Source organism: Polypterus senegalus, chromosome 7, assembly GCF_016835505.1.
Source record: "Polypterus senegalus isolate Bchr_013 chromosome 7, ASM1683550v1, whole genome shotgun sequence".
In the NCBI taxonomy this organism is placed as follows: Eukaryota; Metazoa; Chordata; class Cladistia; order Polypteriformes; family Polypteridae; genus Polypterus; species Polypterus senegalus.
Genome location: NC_053160.1, coordinates 64,654,322 through 64,670,931, shown reverse-complemented (window position 1 = coordinate 64,670,931; position 16,610 = coordinate 64,654,322). Strand labels below are relative to the sequence as shown.

General features: G+C 36.3%; 1 protein-coding gene across 1 annotated transcript in view; it reads right to left on the bottom strand.

The window, feature by feature from the left end:
• il6st (interleukin 6 cytokine family signal transduce) overlaps positions 1–16,610 on the bottom strand; it is a 56,119-nt gene that overhangs the window by 21,894 nt on the left and 17,615 nt on the right. Inside the window, exons 2-8 of the mRNA XM_039758757.1 lie at positions 15,351–15,431; positions 14,747–15,052; positions 11,601–11,736; positions 5,142–5,299; positions 4,799–4,953; positions 298–457; positions 114–196 (exon numbers count right to left, since the gene is read on the bottom strand). Of these exons, the coding sequence (XP_039614691.1) occupies positions 114–196; positions 298–457; positions 4,799–4,953; positions 5,142–5,299; positions 11,601–11,736; positions 14,747–15,052; positions 15,351–15,417 (1,065 nt within the window). The 5' untranslated portion in view covers positions 15,418–15,431. The remainder of the gene's footprint in view (positions 1–113; positions 197–297; positions 458–4,798; positions 4,954–5,141; positions 5,300–11,600; positions 11,737–14,746; positions 15,053–15,350; positions 15,432–16,610) is intronic.

Genomic DNA, 16,610 nt, shown 5'->3' with positions numbered 1-16,610 from the left:
ATAATCTAAAATGACTGCTAAAAACCTATGTTTTCTAACATGAGCACTATATAATAAATATATTATCTTTGACTAAATATACTGCAAAAAAGATGGTTTTATGTCTAGATTACCTTCCATACTGCTTCTATTATTCTTTTTCCTGAAGTATCTGCAGGCCCAATCACTCTCCAAATATCCAGTTTCTTAGATGGTTCTTAAGAAGCAAACAAAAAACATTAACAGTTTGCACACACTTCATAAAGTTAAACAAATGTTACAAAAGCATAATTTAACCAGTAAATAAGTATTACATACTTGCTTCTGGTGTAATTTGAAAGGCTTCTTTACTCCAGTCACTCCAGTATCCTTTGCCTTCTGAATTCATGCAACGTACTGAAACACCATATTTTGTATCAGGAAAAAGATCCTGAAGGCTGAATGTCTGAATGTAGCTGCTTGTGTCATTCTCTGGAATCTATAATTAAGATTTAATGATGTACAGTATATTACAAAAACATTTGGAGAAACTGTGAAATATCATCAACTGATTTTGCAGAACCAGCAGAAATATAAAAAGTACTAATTTTGGTGCATATTACTTGAGGAAAATATTGATATGAATCAACTACAACAAACAAAATACATTAATAAGGATGAAGATAAAATAAACCTTAGTATTTTTTCCAATAAAGAATATAAATGTTTGACATGATCTTTTAGCTGTAATACTGAGTGTCATGTACTCACTGTTTTCATTGGGTTTTTTTGTCTTTTCATTTAATAATGTCTAATTATAGTGATAATAGAAACGTGCTGTGGGTTGCTAGATTCAGGAGTAAATTAAGAAATCAAATAAAGAATTACACACAAGTCCAAAATTGGGTGCATAAATGGCAAACCTACAAAACTGCATACTAAGAAGAATGCCTACTTATAGTATACTGGAATATTTTCTTCCAGACTGGCAAAAGATGAATGAATGTTAAAGTAAACTGCATGTATCACAAAAACTGAACTTTAACGTAAACAGGACTGGGTTTAATTCTAAATCTCATTAACTTCAACACATAATGAAATAGTTTATGTAGATATACACTGGTCTGGAAGGCTATTAAAAGAGTATTCTCGTGCCCCTTGTTTGATGATGGTCAGTTTACGGCCAGCAGTTACTGTATGCTATTTAACCCAGCCACAGAGGATGCACAAACCAGTGTTTCTCTTCACGCCAGTCCCAAGCAACATCGTCCAGCATGACCAGTTTGGTGGTGGGTCAGTGATGGGTCTGGGGAGGCATATCCATGGAGCGATGCAGAAACCTCTACAGGCTAGACAATGGCACCTTGACTACCATTTGGTATCGGGATGAAATCCTTGGACCCATTGTCAGACCCTATGCTGGTTCGGTGGGTCCTGGGTTCCTCCTGGAGCACGACAATGCTTGATCTCATTTAGCGAGAATATGCAAGCAGTTCCTGGAGGATGAAGGAATTGATACCATTGACTCGGCCCCCACACTCGCCTGACCTAAATCCAATAGAACACCTCTGGGACATTATGTTTTGGTCCATCCGACTCTGCCAGGTTGCACCTCAGACCGTCCAGGAGCTCAATGATGCCCAGGTCCAGATTTGTGAGGATTCCGTCGTCTCATTAGGAGCATGCCCAGACATTGTCAAGCATGCATACAAGCACGTGGGGACCATACAAACTACTGAGTATGATTTTGAGTTGCTGCAGTGAAATTTCTGCAAAATGGACTAGGCAGCCACATCATTTTTTAAACTTTGATTTTCGGGGTATTTTTGAATTCAGCCCTCTGTAGGTTGATAATTTTCATTTCCATCAAACAATGTGGCATCCTTTCATTCCTAACACATTACCCAGTCCATATCAATTCAGATATCCAGCATGATTTTTTTCCCATTGTGATCTGATGTATTAAAGTGTTCCTTTAATTTTTTTAAGCAGTGTATACTGGACTGTAAGGCAATATTAAAAGAAGCTAAATGTATTCTTTATTTTTCTTTCTTCATCTTAGAATTACTGCCATACCACTAGAGAAGAATATATATATATATATATATATATATATATATATATATACATACATACAGTGGTACCTCGGTATACGTCTGCTTTGGAATAAGTCCAACTTGGTATACGTCCATTTTGGACACGAAAAATTTAGCTTGATATACAACCTTTGTTTGGAATACGACTCACGTGCTAACCGTTTACCTCTCTCGAGACAAGGCCACGACTGCCCACGAGCGTTAGTGCGCCAGTTGCTAGCATTCAGTGAACAACCCGCGCTATAACTCTCTGTGAACTTTCACGTGTGTGATATAGCGGGTCCATAGCTCCTGTCAAAGTCCAGCTTTAAAATAAATAATCACCGCGCTCACAGCTTGGTGAGGGGGCGTGGTGGTTATGTGGCTGAAGGTTGTCAGGGCGATTAGCGATATGGCTGTTTCTCACCAAAGTGCACTTGTGAGGGACTGTCCGCATTTATGATTGTTCCTGGGGCTGCTTATCTTGATAAACAGAAGCGCGAGTCGGCTAGAAGGGGAGGAAAAAGAAAGAACGGACGGGAGGTTGAGTGAGAGAGAGTGAGAGAGAGAGAGAGAGAGAGAGAGAGAGAGAGAGAGAGAGAGAGCGAGCGAGCGAAGTAGCTGAAGTAGGCAGAGTTAACGTCAGCTGCAAGTAGGGCGACTCCCCTGTTGGGAAGCAGGGGGACCGCCAGGTACAAATTATTTTATACAACCCCATCAATGTATAATATGCCAAGAGCAATAGGATTTTTTTTTTTTCATGGGAACGGATTAATCATTTTCCCATTATTTCTTATGGGAAAAATTTGTTTGGTATACGTCCTGTTTGGTATAAGTCAAAGGGTCTGGAACGAATTAAGGATGTATACCGAGGTTCCACTGTATATAGATTTTTGGTTTAGTAAAAGGTGCAGTCTTTAACAAGCATATTCCCAGGAAGCATACACCCCATGCTAAATACACAGATCTATGTTAAATTGTGGTGACATGATCTTAATACATGTATTGATTTCATCTCACCTGAATTATTGTAGTACCCGGTTTTCTTGTTCAAATATTCAAAAACTGAATCAGCTCCAGTAGGTAAAAATACTGCTGCCGGACTGTAAACTAAAATACTAATGAAATATACTGATTGTTTTTCAGTTTTAGGACTTGTTTTAAGATTTAATTAATTGTGTACAATGTTTTACATGGTTTAGTCCCAGAGTATGTTTATGAGATGTTGAGCCTTTATGACACTCAAAGATCCCTTAGATCGTCAGATTAGGTTTTGCAGGTTGTGGTTAGATCCAGATTAAAGCCTAAAAGGTTAATAGGCATTCTTTAAGGCTCCACAAGATGGGTGGGGATTCTTTCAGTAAGCAAGTCAAGTCTATATTGCTAGTGGTGTGGTATTGGCTATTAAAACCAATTTGTTTTTACTCCTCTGAGAGTACACCAAAAGCAGCTGTAAATGGGTTAGGAGTGATTGTTATACCAAGACTGTTTGTCCAAACATGTGGCCCAATGAGGCTAGAACTAGATTGCAACGTTTGTAGGTTGGATCTTGTTCTGGATATATTTTGGACAACTTTAAATGAGACAATTGTGGTTGATGGAAGACTTTAATTGAATTACTGAATGCTTTGCATATATACTGTACAGCTAGAATATATTCCAAGCATGGCTGATGTCCACCCCTTATCTGAGATAATAACTGAAAGATCATTTTTGCACTGTACCCAATGATCTTTGAAATGAGGATTTTTAAAAAATGTTTTTAAACACTGCTCAAAAATGTTAAGGGAACACTTGAATTATACATCAGATCTTGATTAATGAAATATTCAACTGGAAAATCTTTACTGAGTAATACATAATTTTGTTCTCATTTAATTACACATTAACTATGGCCCATAGAAACCAAAATCACCAACCCAATGAGGGCTGTATTCAACATCACATCAAAATTCCAAGTCAAAAATTGAAATCACAGGCTGATCTAAATTCTGTAAATTTCATCACAGCAACTCAAAATGTGACTCAGTAGTGTGCAGGACCCCCACGTGCCTGTATACACTCCCGACAACATCTAGGCCTAATGAGATGGTGGATGGTGTCCTGGGGATCTCCTCCCAGACCTGGATCAAGGTATCAGTGAGCTCATGGATAGTCTGTGGCACTACTTGGCAGTATCTGATACAAAGATAAGTAAATAACATCCAAGAGGTCCTCAATTGGATTCAGATCTAGGGAATGGGCAGACCAGTCAATGACACCAATGACTTCGTTATCCAGGAACTGCTGAAACATTCTGGCCATATGAGGCCAGATATTCTCCTGCACTAGGAGGAATCCAAGGCCCAATGCACCAGCGGAAGGTCTGACAATGGCTCTGAGGATTTCATCCCAGTAGCTAACAGCAGTCAGAGTACCATTGCCTAGCACATAAAGGTTTCCAAGGATATGCCTCCCCAGACCATCAATGACCCACTGCCAAACTGCTAATGACGGATGATGTTGCAGGCTGTATAACATTCACCACAGCATCTCCAGACTCTTTCATGTCAGTCATATGTACTCAGTGTGAACCTGCTGAACAGGTCGCCAATGACTCAATACAAATTGTGGTATTCTCTGGAGAAAGCCAGTCAAGCTGCATGGTGATGTGTTTAAAGAACCCTCAATTATTGTGTCCACAGATCAAATCTGTCCAAATAAGAGTTCCTGGCTGCTTAATTGTAACTATAACTACAAGTAATATAAGTAATTTTTAAAAGTACCTCAGTCCAAACATCAGTGTCCTCTGGCCTATAACGAATGTTATATTTAAAAAGCATAATATAAGAAGGTAAAGGATGCTCCCACTGGATCATCAAATAGTTAGGAAAGTCATTTTCTGCAATAAACTTTTTAATTACTGGTGGACTTGGTTTCACTGCAAAATACAAAAATAAATACATAAAATTAGATAGAATGTGCTTACATTTCCATAAATTATAACCAAACAATTGCAACACTACTAAAATTTAATATACTTCTAGTATCTTTTCTGTAAAATTGTTCAATTATTTTAAAAACACACTATAAACAATTTATAAATTAAAAACAAATAACAATTCTTACCTAAATGAAGAGGATCAGACACCACTACATCTGACACAGCTGTCCCAAGTTCATTTTTTGCTTCTACCCAAAATTTCATGTTAGTAAAAATAGGAACAGTTACCATCTTCAATTCACAACTATTACTGTTTGTTTGGTTTTGAAAGGCTTGAAAAGACCTGGTTTAAGAAAGAAAAACAACTATTTCATTATGTTGCTAATTATACCACTACAGTAAAACAAATATTTGGTTCTTCTTAATCTTTGAAGACATGTATGTGTTAAACATGATTTACGAGTTCCATAATATTCAAGATCAATCTTAGAAGGAATATAATACTCCCAAATAATGTCTGAGCATACCAATTTAAACTTTGAAAATTTCTCTTTAACTGTTAAATATCCACAAGTCACAATGACAAATTTAATTAAAAGATCTTTTTAACTCACCATTAATATTTATGTGAAGTGTGCTTAACATGATCTTACCTATTCTTCTCATCTTCATCTTACAATAGCTAGGAGAATTAACATATTTAAAACAGATATATTACTGCAATTTGATTAAAGAACATGCTGGATTTGGTGATACCTTTTGATATGTAACAGAAAAAGCTCTCAGCTAATGTGCAGATGAATTATTTACAAAGAGAGTTAATTGTACCTATTTTCAGTTCAGCATTGAAGGCAAGTCTGAATGGCTAGGTATCAATGAAAGATCCTACTTTCCTTCTGCACTTGGATTTGTGTATAAACACTATATACTGTTGCAAACACAGTATAAATGTGAAAGATCTAAACCTCATTGAGAAGCTGGTATCAGTTAACGCAGGAAATATCTGAAGGTAAAAATGTTACTATCAAATTGCACTGTTACATGCTAACCATTTTTTCACTTCCAGAATGCACAATATTTAACATAGGGAACACTTAACGGGCATTGATAAACGTTTTGTATGTTCTGCTTAAATTCACAAACTTGAAGTACTTTCTTAGATTTCAGTGTTTATGTTCACCACAAAGGCTTTAATATATGGTATTTATACTCATAAAACATATCTTAAGAGTTTACATTTCATTAAACTTTCACAGAAACAATGCAATGTTTCCATTACAATTACCTGTATAAGCTAAATATACTGGAGTGTTTATCAGGGTTTGTTACACAGGATTTCAGGAAATGGTAGCATAAGAACAGTAATAAGAAATATAGCAGGTAACCAGATTTGTGATTTCCATTAATTAAATTGAAGCTATTTGTTTTCATATATTCTTGTTTATCCTGCCTTCAGAGAGTGACAATGTGTTGCATGTTGGTCGGAGACATGTAAGAAAGGACCGACAATGGCTCTGAGGATTTCATCCCAGTAGCTCTGTACACTGTATATGTCACAATTCTATTACTTCTTGTGACTGAACAGGAATATTTTAATATAAGAAACATTAATATAATTTTTATAATACTAATATGCTATTTGATTCTGTTTATATTCTACAGTACTACACAGTACATTTACCACAGAGCTCCACACTCCAAGGAGAACATGTTTTAAGTCAAGTCTTTACAGAAAAATTCCTCACTTTGTTTTGGCAAGTAGTTTTTGATTGTTTTATTCATTTCTTCATTTGAAGCATGCTAACATTCATGAAGTTTTTTTAACCACCCTACACAAGGCAGTGTGATGTAGTGGTTAAGGCTTTGGACTGCAAACCGTTAGACTGTGGGTTCAAATCCCGCTACTGACACTATGTGACCGTGAGCATGTCACTTGACCTGCCTGTGCTTCAACTAGAAAACCAAAATAAATGTAAGCAATTGTATCATACATGTTGTAAGTCATCCTGGATAAAGTATTCAGCCAAATATGTAAATATAAACTAGTATGCCTGTGTGTCAACTAGAAAGACTTCTTTCAGCTGTCAAAAATTAATTACAGCAGTTACTGTTTTCGCACCTGGAATTGCTCTCAGGCTGCTTAAATTTCACGTGCAACTGCAAAGCCACCGTTTAACATGGCAATTTGCCTTTGCAGTTGAGGAGCTGGCAGAGAAGCTACCAAACATTTCACAAAATATATTACAAGTGTGCTGACAAAAAAACAGTTTAATTAACCTCAAATGTATACATTGCATGCATTTTTCATAACTGTCAAAAATATATCCTTGTCTAGATCCAGTCTGCCACAGATGTTTTCAGACAGTCTCCTACATTAGTCACTTTTTGACCATTACAATTTTAACTTTCTTATTGGAGAGACATCAGGACCATCAAAAACCCTCGTCTGATAATAACTACTTTAATAAAAACTACTGTGTATTTAGAGCTCTATCATGCTAAATTACACTATAGTACTTGAACTTCATCTCATTATGCTCAACTGTAAGGATGCTGACAACCCTACTACAGTACAAATTGAGAAAATTAGGTCTTATATTATTTAAAATTAGATAAACTTTAGAATACATGGAGCAATTCAAATGTTTTCAGTATACAACAATCCATCATTAGTAACTTTTGTAAAATAAGCATTTATCTTAATAATTTCTAAAAATTCTCAATTACTCTACAGTATTTTTGGACGTTCTTTTCCAATACCATCAAATTCATGTTCACATAGCTTACTGACTTAAAATTGCGTATATCTATACTAATAAAAGGCAAAGCCCTCACTAACTGACTGACTGACTCACTCATCACGAATTCTCCAAGTTCCCGTGTAGGTAGAAGGCTGAAATTTGGAAGGCTCATTCCTTACAGCTTCCTTACAAAAGTTGGGCAGGTTTCATTTTGAAATTCTACGCGTAATGGTCATAACTGGAAGCTATTTTTCTCCATTTACTGTAATGGAGTTGAGCTCGAAAGCCGTGGGAGGCGGAGTTTCGTGTGACATCATCACGCCTCCCACGTAATCAAGTGAACTGACTGTCAATGCACTGCGTAGAAAACCAGGAAGAGCTCAAAAAAGCACTGAAGAAAACATGCATTATATAATTGAGAAGGCAGCGAAACAATAAGAAGCGAGCGAGTGACATATACAACCATATTCATGAATGCTGCTACTTCGGAAACAAAGCACAGTGTAAACCTAAAGTTTAAATTAAGTTCATAGACAGGCTGCCGCTGGCGTTTGTCATGCCCACGGTAATCGGGATACAAGTTTCATGAGAGGACGCAGGATATAAACGAGAGTTTTGATCACTTTGTAACTAAGTTAAAATTGCACGTGAAGGGCTGTGCTTATGCAAATTCCGAGAGACTGTGTTTGTGGGGGATTGACAGTTAAGGCGGGTGGGGGAGTCACTTCATCATCTCCCCTCCCATTCACCTCATTTCGCTCTGGCTGAGCTCCGCAGCTAACATGCGCAGTGTTACGGAAGCGACTTTGTGACACTGCCACCAAATACTCACAGAAAAATCCACAAGTTAATACACACGCTGTCTCTACAGTTTCTCCACACTGAATCCTCCAGGCACTACTTACAAAAGGTTACACTGACAATCGTGTTACGTTATTTTTAAAATGTTTCCTTTTCTTAGCACAAGCACAGCTGAGAAGCTTTGATGCATATGCTCCATAATGCGTTAAAAAATCACGCATTTAATCACACTTTGCAATACAAGGAAAGGGGAACTTCTGTCAGTGCATGATTTCATGGTACACCGATTACATTGATCAGCGCTTCGATTCATTTTACCCTCGCACACCCTTGGTTTGAGAAAAAGTATGAAAAAATATGAGGTTAACACAGAAAAACAGATCACCAATTGAAGCTTTATGAATAATCGATTCGCCATCAATAATTGTTTTGGTAAAGCCATACTCAGTGTATTCATTAGATGAACGGTAAAAAAGTAAGAGCGAGGGGAGGGTGACTTATTGAGGCACGCAGGCAAAACCACAATAGCACGCGGGCTCGATGTAGTGCGCGTCAACTCGATCTGAATTGCGCGATCACATTCGAAAAAATATATCTTTTCAAGTTCTATTTAGTCCATATGTGTCAAACTCAAGGCCCTCGGGCCACATCTGGCCCGGCGTGTAATTATATCCGGCCTATGAGATCATTTTATATATTATTGTTATTAATGGCCCAGGGATATGAAGTGCTGGTAACACAATAAACTACAGATCCCATAATGCAGCGCTTCAGCTGCCTTGCCGAACACTTACGCGTTAATCAAGTCTAGCTTATGATGCTGCAAGTTATTGCAAAGCTAGCCCACACGATGCCAAAGAGAAGAGTTGATTCTGAAAATAGAGCCTTTAAAAACCGATGGGAGGCTAAGTATATGTTTACTGACATTGCCGGTAAACCCGTGTGTCTCATTTGTGGAGCTAATGTGGCTGTAATTACAGAATTTAATCTAAGACGGCACTATGAGACAAAACATCAGGATAACCTGAAAGACCTGAATGCAATGCAGAAGATACAGAAAGCAGAAGAGTTAAAGACGAATCTGACGTTTTTACCCGTGCAAAATCACAAAGTGATTTCAAGTGAAGCTACTTTTATGGGAGACACAAATGCACCAGTGGTACTTGCCCACTTTCCCTGTTGCCAAGTAATGTTGAATGTTGAACCAAGTCGGCACAACGGTGTTCCCAAATCGCACTTTGCTGATAAACTGAGCGCACTGAGTTCGCGGCGCTTTGGTGACTTTGAAGAACAAAAAGAATTTTGAGTTGTTTCAACCCATTTGCCGTCGATGTGGAAACTGCACCTGTGCAGATTCAGATGGAGGTGATTGAGCTGCAGTGTAATGGCACACTGAAGGCAAAGTACATACTGCAGGGCCCGCACAGTTTATTCACTCCATTACCGCAGAAATGCTCCAGCTCCGTCTACATGCGGCTCGAACCTTGTGCATGTTTGGTAGCACATATCTGTGTGAGAAGCTCTTCTCAGTGATGAAGACTAACAAAACAGCACACAGGAGTCGCCTCACTGATGAGCACCTGCAGTCCATCCTGAGAATCTCCACAACACAGAACCTCACACCAAACATAAACGAACTTGTTGCCAAAAAAAGATGCCAGGCGTCCAGCTCTGATAAAATGACATATGAGCAAAGACAACTGAATGATTTGATTTGTTATTGCTGAAAAGAACACATTTTATTTATATTTCCAGGTTTTGTTATGCAGCATGTTCATATTTGAATTTGTATAATTTTGACAGGATATATTTTTATGGAGAGCAAAATCTTTTGGGATATTTAAAATTTAAGTTTATTTTTTATATAAAATTACATAAGAGTAAAGAAATTTGAATGTTCTTTTAACGTTTACTTTATTTCTAACTTGTATAATTTAGACAGGATATATTTTTATGGAGAGCAAAATATTATAAGTTATTTAAGGTTTGAGTTGATTTATTCCGGAATAATATTCCTGTCTGTTTTATTCATATTTATGTTCAAAAAAGTTAAGTTTTAAAAGTTTTAAAGTTTTAAAAGTTTAGTTTTAGTGTGTTCAATAAATGTTTATCCTGTTCGGCCCGCGACCTAAAGTGTGTTTTGGATTTTGGCCCCCTGTGCAATTGAGTTTGACACCCCTGATTTAGTCGACACAAATATCTTTGGTTGGAATGTAAGGCTAATTTACTCTTTACATTTGTATGGTGAAGAAAAATTTATGCAATGATGCCTACATTTAACTTCCATTCCTACCAAAGATATTTCTGTCAACTAAATAAAATTCCTTCTATTTAAAATTTAAATAGAACTTGAACAGATATGATAGTTCATAATATCCACGCAGACTTGCACGTAAGAGCGGGAGTCATCCGTTTTAACAAACAGCGTATTGCACTGATACAAAATAGCCTGCCCATTTAATTATTTAGGAATGGATAAATAAATTAAGATTTTGTACAAATAATGTTTTTCATTTTTCTTCCTTGATGGATTCTGCCACCCCCAGCAACAGTTGCTCGCACCCCAAAGAGTGTGTATATATATATATATATATATATATATATATGTGTGTGTGTGTGTGTATATATATATATATGTAGATATGTATGTATATATATGTTTATATGTGTGTGTATGTATATATATATATATATATATATATATATATATATATATATATATATATATATATATATATATATGCCAGCAACACTCACTCAGCAACACAATTACATTGTCAATCATGTTACGTTACTATTAAAATGTTTCCTTTTCTTTTTCATTACTTCTTTAACACACTACTTCTCCACTGCGAAGCGCGGGTATTTTGCTAGTTATATCAATATTTTGAAAGCACAAAAAAAAAAAAAAAGGAAAATTGTATGCTAATCCAAAATATCCAAAATTGGCTATGTAAAAAAATGAGGACACAATTAAGCACGAGTGAAATTAGTAAATAAAAATGAGCAAAATGCATAATTAAAAATGTCTAGTTTTAGGTAAGTAAATGATAATTCATGCTCAAACCTAACACACTGTTTAAACTTTAGGGAAATACATACGTTTGTGCTTTCAGTGTATAATTTGTTGGCATGAGTGTCAGTCTTCCTGAAGTCCAAGAGCATGAAATACTGTCAGAGAGTTCCATTTTATCCTGATATAAAATGCATGTCAAATTGCTTGGTTTCTCTGGAGAAACTATAAATAAAAAGAATGAAATAGTTACCTTCCAATATACTTTATTCTGCTGACTATTTAAAAAAAGCAGGCCTAAATTTGTCAATGAAACATACAAAAAAATGAAAAGAAATTTCTTTTTGTCTCTTCAAATTTTAATGCGATTAGTTTCAGTATTCAGTAGTTTGCTTTTCTGGCACTGCCTCCCCGTTGTACAACTGGGATTAACATGTGTTTTGTATTTAGAACATAATCTGGATATAATTTAGCTGGATTACCCATATTTGTATCATATCTGGATAGAAATCCAATGTCACCTTCCCCAAGCAAACCTCAAATCAACTTTCACTTATGTCTTTTTTTGCATGCAGAAACAAATTTTGCATTTACATTTGTATTAAATGTGTCCACTAGTACTGGGCGATATGACGATATGTATTGTGGGGACGATAGAAAAGTGTCTATCGTCCTATTTCTCTTCTATCGTTTCTATCATTTCTAACCTAATTTTATCAATTACTAAATAAAATACTGCATTAAATAGGCTATGACAAATGTATGATAATGTCTTGTCGCTATGCAATGCATACTCTACCCTTTATATAAGTGATAAGAATAAAAATGAACTTTTTCGCAAAGAAACTCCGTCTTGTGGTTTTGCGACAAGACGCTTTACGTTGTTGCGACATGCTTTACGCTAGTTAACTCGTGAGTGCTTAAAGATGGAGATGCAAGAGGTTAAAGATGAATGGCCGGAGTCGCAACAAACTGAAAGTGCTATGCAGGCAGCAGCCCAAGAAGTACTTTTACCGAAACGTGGGGGTACGTCAGTGATTTGGTTGCATTTTGGCTTCAAGAGCTCTGACACGGAGCAGAAGACAGTCATGTGCAAACTCTGCCAAAAGACTGTTTCAGCCGCGCTAACACAACAAACCTCTTTACCACTTGAAGAAGATCCACGAAAAAGAATACGGGAGAATCGAAGAAATGCGACGTAAAGAAAGTTGTGAAACAGCCCGGGCAAGTGGCGAGAAAAAAATATAGCCAGCCTAAAATTAAAGAGTCTTTTATAAAAAGCACACCATATGAAAAAACGTCCCAGCGCCATAAAGAAATCACATGTGCCATCTTGCATTACATTTGTAAAGGCATGACCCCCGTGTATGCAGTTGAGAAGGGTAGCTTCGAGACCTCGTCAAAGTCCTTGACCGAGTGCGTTATGCCCAGTCGTAAGCACTTCAGTAAAGTCGAGTTGCCTCGCTTATATAACGCATGCCGGGCCCAAGTAGAGAAGGATGTTCGCAGTGTGGTCCATTATGCCTTGACAACTGACCTGTGGACAAGCAGAGCTACGCAGCCCTATAAGAGCGTAACCATCCATTACATCAGCAAAGACTGGATCCTCTGTGCTCGCTGTTTACAGACTGAGTACTTTCCAGATGACCACACGGGAGCCATGATAGCCCAAGGTGCGTTACTCGTGCAGTAATTTGTATGAGGTACTTTTAGTTTACTGTTCTGTCATTTTTACTGTAGTAATTCCGAGAAAGACCCCCTAATAAAGTATTTATCTATCTATAAATTTGACAGAGTCATTTTTTCTACTTTTACAAAGTAGCCTTTTATGTTTGCAGTTTCATTCATGGCTAATGCCTTAAACAGTGTTATGTTCAACTCTGATATTTACTTTTAATACTTTATTTTGGTTTGCAAACTTTGCACTACAAGGTTGAAAAATGTTTTGTGTTTATTTTTTATAATTGAGTGCTTTTCTGCACAGAAACTTGAAATGGTTGTGCACTTTAATTTTTTTTTTTAAATAAAGTTTATTTTGATAATACTATTTAAATAACTATGATGTGGATAAAAAAATGTGAAGGCTACTGTAGCTCTACCTCCACCACATCTGTTGTCAGTTGATACATTTATATTGCTAAACTAAAATGTATTTTTCTCATAGTGACAGTTCAGTTAAATGTCACTTCAAAATAAAGTTGCAAAAAAAAAGTATGCAATGATATTTTTGTCAAACTTTTCAGAGAATAACTGGAAACATACTTTATTGTGGGTGGTATATCGTGATATATATAGTTATTGTGATATAAAATAATCCATATCGTGATATATGATTTTTCCATATCGCCCAGCACTAGTGTCCACTATGCATTTCTGTCCAGCTCTAAATAAGATCTGATTCAGTTGACCACAACTGGATCAAAGGTACATTTAAACCTGGCTTTTAATGTGGACAAATACTGTAAAATGAGGATTGGATCACTGAAATGCTAAGTGTAAAAGGGGTTATTAAGTTTTAAAAGTTAACTTTTTAATTAAAAAACTTTTTTAAAGGAAAATTAGTCAAATGAAAGAAAGCAATTTAACTAATGTGTGCAATGAGTTTAAAAATAATACAGAATCTTGGAAAATGTTCCAATATTTTTTCCTTTTATGATAAAAACACTCAACCTTGGTAAGCATCGTATATAATTTCTAAGTTCTAAATTTATGGGTATGCCAGACTGTACTTCTTCTGTATCTTTCAGTGGTTAATACATTTACAATATATTAAGTTATTTAAGTTTAATAATTAGAGGTTTAACTACACTGCTACTTGACTGCTGATATTGTTAGACCATCTAAGTGGAGTTCTATGTTGGAGCTAAACAGAACCTTTTACAGCTTGACAAGCATTTCTTACATTTTACACAATTAAATTGTTAATCTATATGTGCAAATATTTACTTATTGTTCTGTGTGGGCTTTGAGCATGGTAATTGCACCCAGGATAGAGTTACCCTAATGAACTATATAAAGTATGTTAAATGGAACTTATAAGTGACTGCATATTTTTGTTTTGTGAAATATAAAACATTAACAATTGAAGTATTTAATTATTTCCTAGTTCCACGCTATTACTAAAAAAGCAAAAACTAAGCCATGTAAAATTCATCTGTTAATATTCATCAGGAATGCAGGCATTTTTTAGATAAAGAGTAAGAAACACATCTCGCAGTAGTACAAAGATACTTACAGCCACTTTTAATGAAAACACCATAGATGTTTTGCTCTAATTGAGAATACAACAAAACATTGCATGTCAATGGATTTTCCAGTTCGCTTGTATAGTTAACTGTAACGCTGACTGCGGAGTCATTTATTCTTTTATACTGCTCCCGTGGAACACGATACTGTTTGAATTTCCAGTATATATCTTTTGCAAAACTTGTTTTGAATTGTAACTTGCAATGGTCAAATAAAATGCATGTTGCTGTGAACTCTGTGTTCAGCTCCACAGTTGGGGAATTGGGAGTAATTATACCACAGCTATGTCCTAAACCTACATATGAAAGGGGTGGGGGGGAAGGGAGGAAACAAAAAAAGACAAATTAGCAACATATAAATACCCCAGTGTCATTATTTGTTATTTTTAAGCACTTTTGTTTCTTTGTTTTCAATTTCTGCCTGCAAGTGTTCATCTGCACCAAATTTTGCATGAAACTATTCAGTGTGGCGCAGCTTGCATCTACATTTCAAAAACTTCAGTTTATTTACATTGCCATCTTGATTTCTTTCTGAAACTCCTGCTTTGCGATTCATTCAATGAACAGTAGTTTTTAAAGAGATTAATAACATACCTGAAGATAAATTCTTCAGGTATAAAAAGAGAATAACTGGGACCAGCTGTTTCAAACTCATGTCCATCTTGTTCCAAAACCCTGAAAATACAAAATTAAAATATTATATATATATATATAATATAAAAAATATAAAAGCTCTTAATAGCATTCTTTTGAAAACATTCCCACCTTACAGCACTTTACACAAGTGCTTATGCTTTTTGCACAGTATTGTACTTATATGCAAACTGTATACTGTACACATACTGCACATACGTTCATACAGTTTATTATAAAATTATACACTGACACAAACATTTTAGCTTGTACTTCCAACACGGGTTACTGTAATGTGCCATATTGCAAATTACCCTCTCATCATCATTGCTTTACTTATTTATGCTTTTAAGTGTTGGTCAGCTAGATTTCTGAACTTCATTTAATAAAATGAGGTTTAAAGGAAGATGAGTTAACATATCTACAGACAGTCCTTTAAACAAAAAGGTGAATAAAAAGTCAGCTTCTTTTTTAGATAGTAACTGCATCAGGATTCCTTATTCGTATTCCCTCAATATTGTGCGTTTGAGTTCAAGATCCTCCTCTCTTCCTCATTCACTGGTCTAGAACCTTGTCTTTAGGGGTGGAGAGAGTGGGGAGGCAATGACAGAAAGCAGAAGTGAAAACGGCATCAGCCGTGTGGTTGACTTAAAAAATGATGGACTCTGCTCTCCTCAGGTCAGTACCAATTAGCCATTGATGTGAAATGGAGCATGACTGCCTTTGCTCTTTCAGAGGTCAACAATGATCCCCTTAGTTTTGTTGACATTCAGGGGGAGGTTGTTGTTATGGCCCTATATACAGTCAGGTCTTTACCTTCCTTCCTGCAGGCAGCCTCATCATTGTGACTGATAAGGCCAATCACAGTGGTGCCGCCTGTGAACTTGATGATACTGTTACCATCATGCTTTGCTACACACTCATAGGTGAACAGACTGTATAGCACTGCCTAAGGCAGCACGCCTTGCATAACGCCAATGTTGGTGAACAGTGAGGAGGAGTTATTTTTGCCAGTCCTCACTGATCGGGTTGTATTTGTCAGGAAGTCAAATACTCAGCCACAGATGGAGCTGCTCGGACCTACTAATCATGTACGTTGAGTTTTCCAGAATTATTATTAGTATTTTGGCAATAAACACATATATTTTGCACATTCGGAGACTACAAATGGATAAGGACATGTGGATTATGCAACACCAGTTACTTGAGAATTTTTTTCCA